This window comes from Phyllostomus hastatus, unplaced genomic scaffold (genome assembly GCF_019186645.2).
Source record: "Phyllostomus hastatus isolate PE091 unplaced genomic scaffold, TTU_PhHast_1.1 phas_scaffold_46, whole genome shotgun sequence".
Classification (NCBI taxonomy): domain Eukaryota; kingdom Metazoa; phylum Chordata; class Mammalia; order Chiroptera; family Phyllostomidae; genus Phyllostomus; species Phyllostomus hastatus.
The window spans coordinates 6,154,414-6,170,161 of NW_025334032.1; the positions used below are offsets into that span (position 1 = coordinate 6,154,414).

The 15,748-nt window shown below is 36.2% G+C and overlaps 1 protein-coding gene across 3 annotated transcripts in view; it reads left to right on the forward strand.

The window, feature by feature from the left end:
- Window positions 1-15,748, forward strand: part of PCCA (propionyl-CoA carboxylase subunit alpha) — a 458,728-nt gene that overhangs the window by 120,941 nt on the left and 322,039 nt on the right. For all 3 annotated transcript variants that reach the window (XM_045821758.1, XM_045821760.1, XM_045821759.1), the window contains exon 7: window positions 7,803-7,934. In XM_045821758.1, the coding sequence (XP_045677714.1) occupies window positions 7,803-7,934 (132 nt within the window). The remainder of the gene's footprint in view (window positions 1-7,802; window positions 7,935-15,748) is intronic.

The window sequence follows — 15,748 nt, forward strand, 5'->3', positions numbered from 1 at the left end:
GTGGACGCACCCTACCTCCATGCACAACCAAGATTGTAACAACAACAATTTAGAGGCAGAATAACACCTAGAACTAACAGAATTTATCTGAATGGAAGTCGGACAGCCAAGAAGTTCAAGTAGACCTGTTCATCCAGAACGGTAGGAGGGGTGGAGATGAGCAGCCAGGCGTGGGTCGTGGTGTGGAGAGTAGAGAGAGTTGGGCCCATAAGGCAACGGGGGGCATGTAAGGCATCTGGGGCACCCAGGATCTCAGTGGGTGGACCCTGAGTACGCAAGTGGCAGCTGACAGACCCAGTGAGGCAGCGATTGTGGAGAGGGCAGAGCGCACAACTCAGGATCCCAGAGAAGGGACTGAGGTCCCACGGAGATTGGAGCTACTGCCATTGTTCCCTCCCGCCCCCACCCTCACATACAATGTCACAATCTAGTGACTGGGGTGCCCAGCCCTGGTGAACACCTAAGGCTCTGCCCCTCACCTTAACAGGAGTGAACAGACCAAAAAGAAAGACAGATGGCTCAAACAGAAGAACAAACAATGCCCCAGGACTCATCCTTTTAAGCAACTGAGAGATAGTCAATCTATTAGATGCACAGTTCAAAACACTGGTGATCAGGAAGCTCACAGAATTGGTTGATTTTGGTCACAAATTAGATGAACAAATACAGGTTACCATAAAAGAAATGAAGGAAAATGCACAGGGAACCAATAGTGATGGGAAGGAAACTGGGACTCAAAACAATAGAGTGGACCAGAAGGAAGAAACAACCAAACAGGAAAGAATGGAGAAATAAGAATTCAAAAAAATAAGGAGAAGCTTAGGACCCTCCAGGAGATCTTTAAATGTTCCAACATCTGAATTATAAGGGTACCAGAAAGGGAAGAGGAAGCGCAACAGATTGAAAACATATTTGAACAAATAATAAAGGAGAACTTCCCCATTCTGGCAAAGGAAATAGACTCCCAGGAAGTCCAGGAAGCTCAGACAGTCCCAAAGAAGTTGGACCCAAGAAGAAACACACCAAGGCACATCATAATTACATTAGCCAAGGTAAAAATGAAGGAGAGAATCCTAGAAGCAGCAAGAGATAAGGGGACAGTAACCTACAAAGGAGTTCCCATCAGACTGTCAGCTGATTTCTCAAAAGAGACCTTACAGGCAAGAAGGGGATGGAAACAAGTATTCCAAGTCATAAGAGGCAAGAACCTACATCCCAGATTCCTCTGTCCAGCAAAGCTTTCATTTAGCATGGAAGGGCAGACAAAGCACTTCTCAGATGAGGTCAAGTTAAAGGAGTTCACCATCACCAAGCCCTTATTTTATGAAATGTTAAAGGGACTTATCTAAGAAAAGAAGATTAAAAAAAAACATGTGTAGTAAAAGGACAGCAAACTCACAATTATTAACAACCACACCTAAAGCAAAACCAAAAGAGACTAAGCAAACAACTAGAACAGGAACAGAACTGCAGAAATGGAGATCACATGGAAGGTTAGCAACAGGGGAGTGGGAGAAGGAGAGAGGGGGACAGGGTACAGAGAATAAGTAGCATAGATTGTAGGTTGAAAATAGATAGGGGGACAGTAAGAATAATATGAGAAATGTAGAAGCTAAAGAACTTATAAGTATGACACATGGATATGAACTAAAGGGGAGGAATGTGGGTGGGAGAGGGTGTATAGGGTGGAGGGAAGTGAAGGGGGGAAATGGGACAACTGTAATAGCATAATCAATAAAATATAATAAAAAACAAAAAGAGAAGTATATATGTTTTTTAAAGTATTTTTATTGATTATGCTATTACAATTTTCCCACGTTTTTCCCCTTTTATCCCCCTTCCACCTGCCCCTGCAACCCTTCAGCGTTTCCCCCACCTTAGACATGTCCATGGGTTGTACATATAAATTCTTTGAGTCCTTTACTTCCTATACCATTTTTTATCTCTTGCCATCTATTTTATGCCTACTAATTATGCTTCTTCTTCCCTGTACCTTCTCCCCCCATTCTTCCCTCCCCACACCCCACTGAAATCCCTCCATGGGGTGTCCATTTCTCTGATTCTGTTCCTGTTCTATTTGTCTGCTTAGTTTTTGTTTTTGTTGTTTTTCTTTTCTTTGAAATTCATTTGTTGATAGTTGTGAGTTTGTTGTCATTTTACTGTTCATATTTTTCATCATCTTTTTTTCTTAGATAAGTTCCTTTAATATTTCATATAACAATGGATCGAGGATGAGGAACTCCTTTAACTTGACCTTATGTGAGAAGCACTTTATCTGCCCTTCCATTCCAAATGATAGCTTTGCTGGATAGAGTCATCTTGGATGTAGGTCCTTGCCTTTCAGGACTTTGAATATTTCTTTCCAGCCCCTTCTTGTCTTCAAGGTTTCTTTTGAGAAATCAGCTGACACTCTTATAGGCACTCCTTTGTAGGTAACTCTCTCTTTTGCTCTTGCTTCTTTTAGGATTTTCTTTTTACCTTTAATCTTGGGTAACTTAGTGATGATGTACCTTGGTGTGTTCCTCTTTGGGCCCAACTTCTTTGGGATTCTCTGTGCTTCCTGGACTTTTTGGAAGTCTATTTCCTTTGCTAGATTGGGGAAGTTTTCCTTCATTATTTTTTCAAATAAGTTTTTAATTTCTGGCTTTTATTCTTTTCCTTCTGGCACCCCTATAATTTGGATATTGGAACATTTCAGGTTGTCTGAGAGGTTTGTAAGACTCTCTTCACTTTTTAAAATTCTTGTTTCTTTGTTCTGTTCTGGTTGGATGTTTATTTTTTTCCTTTTGTTCCAAATTGCTACTTTGAGATCTGGTTTCCTTCCTGTCACTTTTGGTTCCCTGAATATTTTGCTTTATTTCATTTTGGGTATCTTTCATTTGTTTTTTCATTTTTCAACCAAGTTCAATGAGATCTGTGAGCATTTTGATTACCAGGACTTTAAATTCTCCATCAGATAGGTTGGCTATCTTCTCATTGCTTAGTTCTCTTTCTGAGGTTTTGCTCTGTTCTTTCATTTGGGTCATATTTCATACTTCTCGCCGCACCTGAGGAGTTGTAAGGGGGTGGGGTTTTAGGTATTCACCTGGGCGGGGCAGCCCTTGTTGCTGCACTCTGTGGCGCTGCCTGTGGGGGAAGGCCCAGAGAGGGAACTGTGCTATTCGCCTGCTCTCTCTAGCTCACTTTCCAACAGACTCTTCTGTGAGACTGGGAGTTTCTCCCACCGTGGCAACTGCCATAGTCCGCTGTGAACTCTGAGTCTCAGTTTCTCCTAAAGTGAGCCCCACCTGCCCTGTCCACCTCCTTGCCGAGGTTTTTCTGAGCTGGCTTGGCCAGTGTGGTCCGCCTCCTTACTGGTAGGTCTGGTTGTTGTGGTTGATTTTTTTCTTTAGTTCCTTGGTTGTTGGAGATCCATGCAGTTTGCTTTTCTGGCACTTCTGGTTGTTTATTGATTTAGATTGGTTGTTATTTTCCTTTTGGTTGTGCAAGGAAGCGAAGGGTTTCTACCTATACCTCCATCATGGTCAGAACTCCTAAAAGAGGTATATGTGTTTTAACATCAGTCTTACATGTCCAAGAAGTTCAGTAGAGATAGAAATAGCAGGAAAAGATGTATTCTGAGGCCTTGAAAAGATGAATTAATCTTGTGATCCCTCTATTGTTCTTTTTTGATGTTCATATTATTATCACCATATTCAGTATGTAGCCCTTTCTATCTGCAACTATGTGCTTTTGAAATAACTATTTTGAAAGCTTCCTCTAGGGTTCAGGTTTTTTATGTCACATGCTGCACCAGTTCTTGAACTGACCTTTTCTACCAGATGCCCTTTTTTCTTTTAGCATGGAATATATTAAAGTTCAGAATCTGGGTCCTTTGGACAGTTCAGCAGGTTTTCCAAGGCTATGTCTCCCCTCTTTGACCCCGATTTCATGGTTTTCTGAGTATTAATTCTTGGTAAGCCAAAAGTGTATACTTAAAAAAATCATAAATTCATAATAGCAATTTACTAACTGTTTCAGTATGTCTAAGAATATGTATTATACATTTCATTTTTATACATAAAGATTATTTCTGTCTTTCATTTGTAACATAAACACTATGGTAAGTTAAATCTCATTATTTCCCTAACATACTGCTCAAAGCCAACCCTTTTCCCCATTTTTCTATCAAAATTAGACCAAAATCATAAAATCACAGAATTTAGAAAATGAAAGAAATCTTACAGCAACGATTTCAACTTTTTGTAATTTCTTTTCTGTATGCACCACTATTAAATTGTTTTCCATAGATGATGAAAAAATATTCACTTTTTTCATGACTGTAAGATAATTATCTACATTCAGGTATTTATCATTCATGGTAAAGTTACGACTTCTGAAAAGCATATATTTTTTATTTTTTAAAGATTTTATTCATTTATTTTATAGAGAGGGGAAGAGAGGGAGAGAAACATCAGTGTGTGGTTGCCTCCTAGATGCCTGTTACTGGGTACCCAGCCCCCATCCCAGGCATGTGCCCTGGCTGGAAATTAAACTGGTGACCCTTTAGTTTGCAGGCCCAGGCTCAATCACTGAGCTGCACCATCCAGGGCTATAAAGCATATTTTTAAAAGTAAATTTTATTGTTATGCCTAAAAGACTCATTACTACCTAAGGGAAATGAATAATTAGATGGATGACAGAAGATACAGAATTAACAGAAGAGTATCAAAAAGTTATGGGTGGATAAATCCTGTCCTTAAGTTCTAAACCACACAAATAAATTTTGTCAAGAACTCGGGACTTTTGAAACATGCTCTCTCACTTTGCAATTACCATACTGTCTTACTCTGACTTCATTCTTGCTTGTTTGATCAAGGAATTATGGGAATCAGGAGCTAGGATACTGCTTTCTAATTTTGCTTTAATTACATCTAAAGGCTAACCCAGGGAATACTACTAAAACATAGATATATAGGAAGTTAGTTTGTTGAAACATCAATTCAAGTAGTTACTTGGCTTACTACTGGTTATTTTTCTATTGTGTTGAACGGACAAAAAAGAATCACTAAATTCTTTGTGTGAGCTAATTTCCTGGTAATTTTTCATTGGGAGGTAATTTTTTCTTTCCGGAATGCATGAGGAAAATCTTGTAAATCAGTAATTCCTGGTCATTGGGTTCTTGTTGATCAGAATTTTTACTGTATAATCATACTGTATTTTGGGTGTTCTCATTTATGTTATTTCTTCAACTTATTGACAATGTAGGTATTCTGATTACTTGATTACATCTGCCTGACATAGTGGTATTTAAAATAACATTTATAATAAAAATACCTCCATTTTAGAAGGTAAAATGAGAATATACAAAGACAGTTAGTAGTTAAACATGATTATTTTCTTTTGACTTAGTGTTTAGTGGGTTGTAGATTTGGGATAAAAAGAAATGAATATGATTATTGCTTTGGTCTAAAATGACTAGCTTGTTTAGATGAAGACATAGAGTATATGGAGATGTAGGCCTACCACCACTTTCCCACTTACAGAGCAGCTCCACTTTTCATATGTTCTACATTTGGGGGGTTTTTCATAAGATTTTTTTTAAAAGAAAAGGTTCTACTATTAAAATTACAGAAACATTTGATGAGGCATTTGTTATGGCTGAAAAGGTTTCTTGCCTTACTGGTGTGGCTTAGTGGGTTAGGCGTCATCCCACAAACCAAAAGCTCATCAGATTGATTCCCAGTAAGAACATATGCCTGGGTTACAGGCCAAGTTCCCACCTGGGGATGTGTTCAAGAGGCAACTGATTGATGTCTCTCTCACACATCAATGTTTCTCTCCCTCTCTTTTTCCCTCCCTTCCCCTCTCTCTAAAAATAAATATATAAAACCTTTTAAAAAATGTTTCTTATTTAGCATTCTGCCATTTGTGACACTGGTGTTTGTAGGTATTTAGATTTCTATAATGTATTTTGGAGTCTTGTGGACCTCATTGTCTTATTATTCTAGTGTTCTCTTTTTATCAGGACTTCAGGACAGAGGACAAGAACTAACAATTGCTTGCACTCAGCTTGGTGTTTTACATTATTATTTTATTCAGTCCTTCAATCAAACTTGCAAGGTGGTTATTATCCCTATTGTAACACAAAGGAAAAAGGATGTTTTAATCTCAGAACCTAAAAATGCCTCTTTGTTTTTTCTTGCTTTTGGACAGGAGAAAAAGAATACATCCTGAGTTTAAAGGCATTGGCTTTGTATACATTTTATCTGAAGATTTCATCTGCAACTTTTAATTGCCTCCTATATTTGATGCCTTTAAAAATGTATTTGCCAGACTAGAATTATAACGTTTAGACTCTCTATCTGCCTCCTGATAGGTACTGGACTATCTTACAAACATCTCAACTCAGCATGTGTAAAGTTGAAGTGGTCATCTCATTTCCCAAACATTTATCTCCTCATATATTTTTTTTGTTGATTCCCTGTTGTACTTCCACCTCCTTCTAAGGGTGGATTTAATTCTCTTGATTCATTATGGCTGAGAGAACAATCTGAGCAACACATTGCAGTAGCTTCTCTGGATAATACCTCATCAGGAGAATTAAGCTCCTTTTCCAAGCCAAGAATCCTTCAAGCAGCAATGCCAATAGATGCAATATGACACGTAAAATACACTAGTTGTTCTTTATATTGACTGAAGGTCTTGGGAGAATCCACAGTTAGCCACCTTACTCTGCTGATGCCCAGCATACAGTCTGGTCTTCCTTCTTCTTATATAACCTCAGTTCTTTACCCAAATGACCTCATCTTTTACTTTAGCAAACCCCTCCTTTACTTCTCTAAACCTATATTGTGTTTTTTTCATCCCAAATTGGTGTTTTCCTTATTAGCATTTTATTATAAGTTAAACCCAGAGAGATGGATCTGTTACTGGGGACTAAGTGTAATTTGTACAGAGCAGTTTGTATTGAAACCACAACTTCACCTGGTAAATTCCCACTGTACTGACTTTTATCTTGTAGCCACAAGGATATAGACATTTTATACTTCATTTGTGTATTTCTCTGAGATATTGGTGATCTATTCATAATCCCTTGAATCAGATGATATCCTGTGGTATTCATCTGTGTTATCCCCTGCATTTAGCTCAGAGCCTCGCACAGAGTTTATTCAATAAAAAATGGATATATGTGTTGAACTAGGTACTATGCTGCAGAATATTGAGAAACAGATTTATAAGGCACTTTGAAAGGTAAACTTACTGTTTAGATTGGGTGCCAAGATACTGTATACAAATATAACACCATAGAATTTGCTTTTCCAAAGAAATCTGTTAATATTAAGCAATATTAACTATACTATAGTTAATACTATAAAAAGTATTGCTTATACTTTTCTTTTTCTTTTAAAAAAGATTTTAGTTATTTATTTTTAGAGGGAGGGGAAGAAAGGGAGAAAGAGGGAAAAAATATTGATGTGTGAAACATTTATTGATTGCCTCTCACATGCCTCCAACTAGGGACCTGATTGGGAATCTTGTGGTGTGTAGGATGATGCCCGACCCATTGAACTACACCAGTCAGGGCTACTTTTATTTTTCTTTGACCCAAACTTTGTTTCATATATCTCTGTGCATATTTACTATATGCAAAACAGTGTTATATATTTTAATGTGTTGACTCAAATGCTTACTCTTGAGTTGTTTTTGGTATGTAAATAATTAGTGAGGTTATTTATGGGTTTTTCTTTTTATAAAATTGTGACTCCATGTCAAGTACCATAATGTTTTTGTTATAAATATCTATTTTTATTTCTCCACAGGCAGCAGAAGACATCATTTTCATTGGACCTGACACATGTGCTATTCAAGCCATGGGTGACAAGATTGAAAGCAAATTATTAGCTAAGAAAGCAAAAGTTAACACAATTCCTGGCTTTGATGGAGTTGTCAAGGTAAGAAAACATTTTACTCTACTCTTTATAGCACATGTCCTCAGGTCAAACATTTTGTCAAAAGTGTAAGATAAAATGCAATTATTGCTTTTTAAAATATACATGTACAGGTTAAAAATAATCCATGTTGTTTACACTTGGATTATTTGAAATGCCATGAGTTAAAAAGAGCAAGATGCCACATAAGCATTGTATTTTTTCTTTATTTTATTGTTTACACTATTATAGATGTGCCCATTCCCCCCACCTTTGCCTACTTACTCCCTCTGCCCACCCTAAGAATTGTATTTAATGATCAATATTGGCTCATACTTTCACAGGAAAAAACTTGGTGATTTAAAAATGTGCTGTTAGGTCTATGGATTTTATTTAATAGCAGCATGGATTTAATGTTTTAAACCTTATGATTTTCTGTATATCTTTGTATTGAGCTTCCATCCATATGCATAAAATATAAACATGTTTCTAGTGGCAAGTGGTATAGCTATGAATGACTATAGATCCCAAACATAACTCTTTAACCAACAAGCAGCTTCTGCAGCTGAAGGCTTCTAAAACAGAATGCAGAAATTGGACTGTATGTGTGTCTTTCTGTCCTCATCTCTACACCCTCACCCCCCACCCCAATTTTTTTTTCTTGTTATAAGAGAGTCCCTATGTTGACTTTAACCTTGTGATGGAGTTAGCCTGCAAGAACTCTCCAGCTCAGTGTTTATCATTTTTACTTTTGGGGCTAGGAAGTTCTTTGTGCAGGATCATTTCATGCATTACAGGATAGTTAGTAAGCTGGGCCCCAGGTTAGTAAAATTTTGCAGCTTTTTTTCCTAATTACTATGCCATATATTGAAACTAATATATAATAATATTGAATGTAAACTGTAAGTGAACAAAATGTAAAAAAAAGAAAAAATTTTCAGCTTCTTGCTTGTATTTACCTATATTTACCTCAGTCTGTATTCATCCATTTTTTCCCTTTTCTTTTGTATCAGGAAGAGGTGTTCCCAGTCTTTGTAAAGCCAGTTCTTCCTCTTATGCTCCAGTTGTGCCCTTTGTAGCCTTTAGGGGCTACCGTCTTCACTGATTATCTTTTCTCTGTTCTATATCTTAAAACTCCCTTTGCCTTGTAGCCCCTTTCCTTTACCATTGCTATAAAAAATACTCAGTCACTCAACAAGTGTATTGATACCTGTGCTAAGTGGAAGGGATATGGTGATAAACAAGATACCCATGACCCCCTCATATGATGATATTTCCAGTTTAGTGGAAAGAAATATGTGCTCCTTCTCTTCATAGATCACAGCAAGTCCTTGTCATTCTTCAACTGTCATCTAACTTCTCTCTTCCCTTTCACATCCACATGTCTTAGAAGAATTCTCCTTATTCTTGTTTCTATACTTCTTAATCTTTTAAAAATATTTTTATTTTTATAATACAGTTGACATAAAATATTATTAATTTCAGGTATACAACATGATTAGACATTTATATAATTTATGAATTGATCACCCCTATTTGTCTAGTGCACATCTGACACCATACATATTTATTACAGTATTATTGACTGTATTCCCTATGCTGTACATTGCATTCCTGTGACTATTTTTATAACTGCCAGTTTGTACTTATTACCCCCTTCACCTTTTTCATCCATCCTCCATGCTTACTCTTTACTGAAGTCTGGCTTCTTCCTTCCCACTGATGTTTCTCTTGCAAAGGCTACCAGCAACTTCTCCTTTTTACTAAATCCAGTGTATAATTTTTAATTCTAGTCATATCTCAATCTCTTTGAAGCATTTAAGTCTCTTGTCACTCTTTCCTGCTTGAAATAATCAGCTTCTGGCACTTTACGCAGTTCTAGTTTTGTTTTTGTATTTTTTGGCTTGTTTTGAATGTTCCTTCTTAGTTTCATGCTGATTATTCTTTCTATCTTTGTTCCTTAAGAGTTGGTTTTATTTGGGTTCTGATAGGACATTTTCTTTTATTGTACATACACCTTGGGCAATGTTAAATATTGTTATGGGTTCCAATCTCAAACCTATACATCTCTTCTACATATCTCTTCTGAACTTCAGAATTGCATGTTCAGTTGCTTCTCAAACAGCTCTACTTGATGCTTCTTGAGGCACCTTGAAAGTAGCAAGTCAAAAGCTGACCTCACCATTTTCCCTCTAACCAGGGATTGGCAAACTATGTCTTGATGCACATCTCTGTTTGTAAATAAATAAAGCTTTACTGGTCACAACCATGTTCATTCCTTTATATATTGTCTGACTGCTTTTCCACTATAATGGCTCAGTTGAGTAATTGTGACTGAGACTGTAATGCCCACAAAGTCTGAAATATTTACTACTTGGCCCATTCAGAAAAAGTTTGCTGACTCTTGCTGTAAACTTCTCATCCTTCATTTTTTTCTTTCCTGTGTAAGTGCTGGCATTTTTCACACTGTTTCTGAAGCTGGGGACTTGGAGTCATTCTTCATAAATACTGCTACAGAGAATTTACTTAAATATCTTTCTGATCAATTTCATTCTTTCTTTCCTCATGCTAACATCAAGTTCTAGTTACCATCATCTACTCTGGACATCAGCCTTCTGATTGGTCTCCTTGGAGCCACTCTGGTTCTGTCCAATTAATTTTGGACACTGCAGCTTGAGAGATCATTCAAAAGTCTAGATTTGATCATGTGCCTGTGTTTAAATGTTCTGTAATGGCTACTCATTTATATTTTTTAAAATAGCATTTCTCTCTTCAAACTGATATTGTGCCAGTTTACCCTTTGCACCAACCATATGTGACATCCTTCAGATTCTTGAACTTTCTGTATTTAATTTTGTCATATGTGTGTTGATTCTGCTTCTGTCTTAATTCCTGATTGTCTCCTACTTGCTGTTTAGGTCTTGGCATAACATAAATTTCTCACAGAGGCATTTCTTTACTTCCTAGGTTATAGATTAGGCCCTCAATTCTATCTTCCCTTAGTACCCTGTACTTCACCCATTAAATCAGTCATTCATTCATCTAGTCATTCCTCTACTCAGTAAATATTTAAAAAGTGCATACTATTTGTCCAACATTGTTTGAAGTGCTGTGGATATAGTAATGAACAAAACAGATAAAAACGTCCTGTCCTCATAAAGCTTACACTATAGAAGAAGGAGACAATGATCAAAAACTAAAGTTATACTACATACCATGGTGAAATATAAGACAAAGAATGGGGAAAGGGAATGCTGGCAGGTACCATGTAAACAAGTGGCGGGTCAAGTCATGTGGCTATCATGGAGAAAACAAAGCATATTAGGCAGAAAAAATTAAGTGCAAAAATGTTGAGGTTGAAGTGTACTTGATGTTGAACAAAACAATGAGGAATCATGTGACTGGAGTGATCAAGAGAGAAGTCAGAGATGAAGTAATAGAGGTAAGATGTATAGTAGGGAGCTCAGATTTTATGGGGCCTTTCGGCTATTTTAAGATGGGTTAAATGTCTGCTTTCTGCACTGGATTGTAAGCTCCTTCCTGGCAGGGGTTATTACTGTGCCACTTGCAGATGGTGCCTGGTACATAGTCGGAGCTCACTAAATACTTGTTGGATGAATAATTTTTTCCAGGAAATACATTTTACACATATAACTGTTGTATGTACATTTTTGTTATTTAGTACACATTTGTTAGACATATCTAAGTAAAAGGAACACAAAACTGAAAACTAAGAAAAAGTAAAACAGATAGTAGACATAGATCTACATGTGCTCTAGATACTGGAGTTGGCTGATAAAGAATGTAAAATAACTATGACTAGTATTTAGAGAAATTTTAGGAAAATGTGGAAAAAATAGATAAGCATATAATAATTTCACCAGAGAATTTGAATCTATCAAAAAATTAAAAAGAAATTTTATAACTGTAAGTATGTGAAAATAAGGACTTTAGATAAGGTTAAAAATAAACAAAGCAGAATATAGGATCTATTTTGTGTCATGTATCAGTATTTTATTTCTTTTTATGGCTGAATAATATTCCCTAGTATGACTATACCACCTTTTTAAAAATCCATTTATTAGTTGATAGAAATTTGAGTTGTTTCTATTTTTGGTGATTTTGAATAGTGTTGCTATGAACATTCATGTGCAAGTATTTGTTTGAATACTTATTTTAAGTTCTCTTGGTTATGTACAGGCGTACTTCAGAGATATTGTGAGTTCAGTTCCAGACCACTAAAGTAAAGTGACTTTCACAATAAAGTGTGTCATAACCTTTTTGTAGGTAGAGGGTCTTGCCTTCAGCTTGTAAAAAAAAAATACAACATATGTGAAGCATACTAAAGCAAAGCATGATAAAATGAGGTATACCTGTATATAAGAGGGGAATTGTTGGGTCATGTGATAATTCTATGTTTAACTTTTTTTAAGTAATAAGTATTTCCTTTTTAAAAATTTATGTATTGATTTTTAGAAAGAGAGAGGAAGAGGGAAGAGAGTGAGAGAGAAAGATAGAGAGAGAGAGAACATTGATCTGTTGCTCTACTCATCTATGCATTCATTTGTTGATTCTTGTATGTGCCCTGACTGGGGAGTGAACCCACAACCTTGGCATATTGGGATAATACTCTAACCAAACAAGCTACTCGGCAGGGCTCTATGTTTAACTTTTTGAGGAGCTGGCAGGCATCCAACCCTTTGTTTAACTGCCCCCTCTTCAGTTTGGGTAGAACCTGTGATACATATGGCATATGGCAAAGGGTGATGGCATATACCTCCCTTAATTAAGTTACATTATATGAAAAGGTGGTGGAATTTAACTGCATTCAATTACATTATAGGGCAAAGTAGTTGGGTGTCACTCCTGTGATTGTTTCATCATATAAGACTCAATCTTAGGACACTAGAGAACAGATTCTAACTGCTGGATTGATGAAGCAAGCAACCATATTGAGGAAGCCCACATGGCAATGAGTTCCAGGCAGCTTCTAAGGATCTAAGTGTCCAAAGGATGCAAGTTTCCAATCTCCATCTAAGAGCCAGCAAAAGATGGGGACTTCAGTGATATAACCACAAGGAAATAAATTTTTGTCAACCACCTGAATGAGCTTAAATTAGCCCCAGTTTAGGCTCCAAATAAAAATGTAGCATGGTTCACACCATGATTACAACCTTGAAAGACCCTGAGCAGTGCATGAGAAACCTTTTTTAGGCTGTCAGTTGTTGGGTTTTAGTCCTTATTTACCTTCTCATTATGGAGAATTGTGCAAGTTTGTGTAGTGTTTTGAATAGTACATTATGAACCTTGAGCTAGTCAACCCCAATACTTCTGCCAGTCCAATTGTATTTGTTCTTTAACAAGAAATCTTCAAACTGGTTTTTTTGAAGTCTTCAATTTGGGCTTGATTTAGTCACAAGGGTAGTGATGAGTCTGACTCTAAATAATTCCTATCTTCATGAAGAGTAGCAGACTCCTCAGGAGTTCATGGGAGAGTTTATTATTGTAGCATTTGATCTGGAATGTGTTTGTACTGTAGATTCTTTCTTATGAAGCCAGTGGGTGTAATGTCTCATAGGAAGAAGAATGTTCCTTGACTAAAGGTCCAAAGGTTACTGTTGTGGGCTGGGACAGGGGAAATGCAAAGTGTTAGAGATATCCATTATGCCAGCACTTTGCTGACTCATAGGGAGACCTTGTATAACAAGGCAGGATTTAAGGTTAATAATGTACTGCCTGTATCAATAATTAATAATTAGTGCAATTTCTCCTTTTGATGTGATAGATGGCAAATGGTTATTTGATTTGTTGTTGGAATATTGTCTATATATATTTTTCCCTTCGTTTTCTTGGCTAATTCAGAACAATTATTTATTGTCATTTCTGTTTATAGTATCTAAGTGCTTTATCAAAAGACTGATATTTAATTTCTGGAGTGGAAGCATCCAGTTTTATCTGTAAGGCTATCAGTTTATTCTGAGTCTTATTTGTGTTTGTTTCAGACTCTTTTACAATATATAGTGTGGTTTCGAAGATCTGACGCTGTGGGTAGTTCCTATCCAGGTTTTGCTTGTTTATATTTTCTATTTCTGGCTTAAGTCTGCTTACAAAAAGTGAGAGAGGTGGGATCACAATTGCTTCAAGGTCTACTCATAAATACTGTCTAAGGAATTAAAGAGTCCATCTCTGAAGTCTTCAGTGGACTTATCCTTTCATTGCTAGCATAGCTGCATTAGAGTGCAACCTATTTTCAGATAAAAGATTTTAGTGGAAGCCTCCCAGTGAGTTTGTTTATCATTTACAGTTTTTTAAAATCTTTCTGTTTTCTGTTATAATCAGAGTTCTCAAGTCACTTTCAGGGACTTCCTATTCTCTTTTTTTAATTCAAAATTATCTATGTGAGGTTACTAGCAATATGAATAAATTGATGTAAAATTAGTGATCCTAGATTATACATTTCTAGAATATTTTCAGTTTCTCTGTAAATTTTATCGTGTGTAGGTTTTGGAAAGTTTTAGGTGATGCCTGTCAGTTCAGAATGAATCAAAGGCTTTAATTCAGCCATAGAGGCTTGTCCTATTCTAAGAGGGCTTAATTTTTTTTCAAGACAAAAATAACCAGGATTTTATTAATATTATATAACTACATAGGATAAAATACATAACATTGATTTATTAGAAAGTAAAGTAAAAATAATCAGAATTTTAATTAATATTATTTAACCACATAGGACTAAATGCATATTATTTACTTATTAGACAAGATAGTTTTTTGATTGATACAAACATTTAAAATTTGGAGTTATGGACAATGGCTAAATCTAATATGTGCATCCAAATTGCACTTACATAGACAAGTGGATGGTTATGGTAAAATGTTTTTAACTGTTTATCCTGAAATCTTAGTCTATTCTTCAAACAGAATTAGCAAAAAAAGATTTATCCTTGAAAATAGCATTAATATAAAGAAATCTGATATAAAAGCAGCATACTTATCTTTAATATGCTAAAGTGTTCCATATAACAACACAATTGTGTTATGTTTTAATTATTTTTATAGTTTATTTTTTATTGTATCTTTTTCATTACCATTTATCCCTCTTATATCCTCTTCCATGTTCACCCACACCCCACCCTACCACAAGCACCACACTGTTGTCTGTGTCCATGAGTTTTTTTTCTTTTTTATTTCATCTCTCTACCCCCTCAGAGCTGTCAACCTGCTCTCTGTGAGTCTGTTTCTATTTTGCTTATTGGTTCAGTTTGTTCATTAGATTCCACATATGAGTGAAATCATATAGTATTTGTCTCTTTCCTACTGGTTTATTTTACTTAGCCTATTCAGGTCCATCCATGCTGTTGTGAAGGGTAAAATTTTCTTCTTCTTCTTTTTTTTTTTTATAGCTGAGTAGTATTCCACTTTGTAAGTGTACTATAGTTGCTTTATCCACTCATCTACAGATGAACACTTGGGCTGCTTCCAGATCTTGGCGATTGTAAATAATGCTGCCATGAACATAGTGATACATATATTCTTTCAAATTAGTGTTTCAGGTGTATTCGAAAAAATTCCCGGAAGTGAAATTGGTGGGTCATAAGGTATTTACATTTTTAATTTTTTGAGGTACCTCCCTACTACTTTTCACAGTGGCTGTACCAATCTGCATTTCTGCCAACAGTGCAAAAGGGTTCCCCTTTCTCCAAATCCTCACCAGCGCTTGTTGCTGGTTGATTTATTGATGATAGCCATTCTGATGGGTGTGAGGTAATACCTCATTGTGGTTTTATTTTATTTTTTTATTTTTAGACAGAGGGGAAGGGAGGGAGAAAGAGGATGAG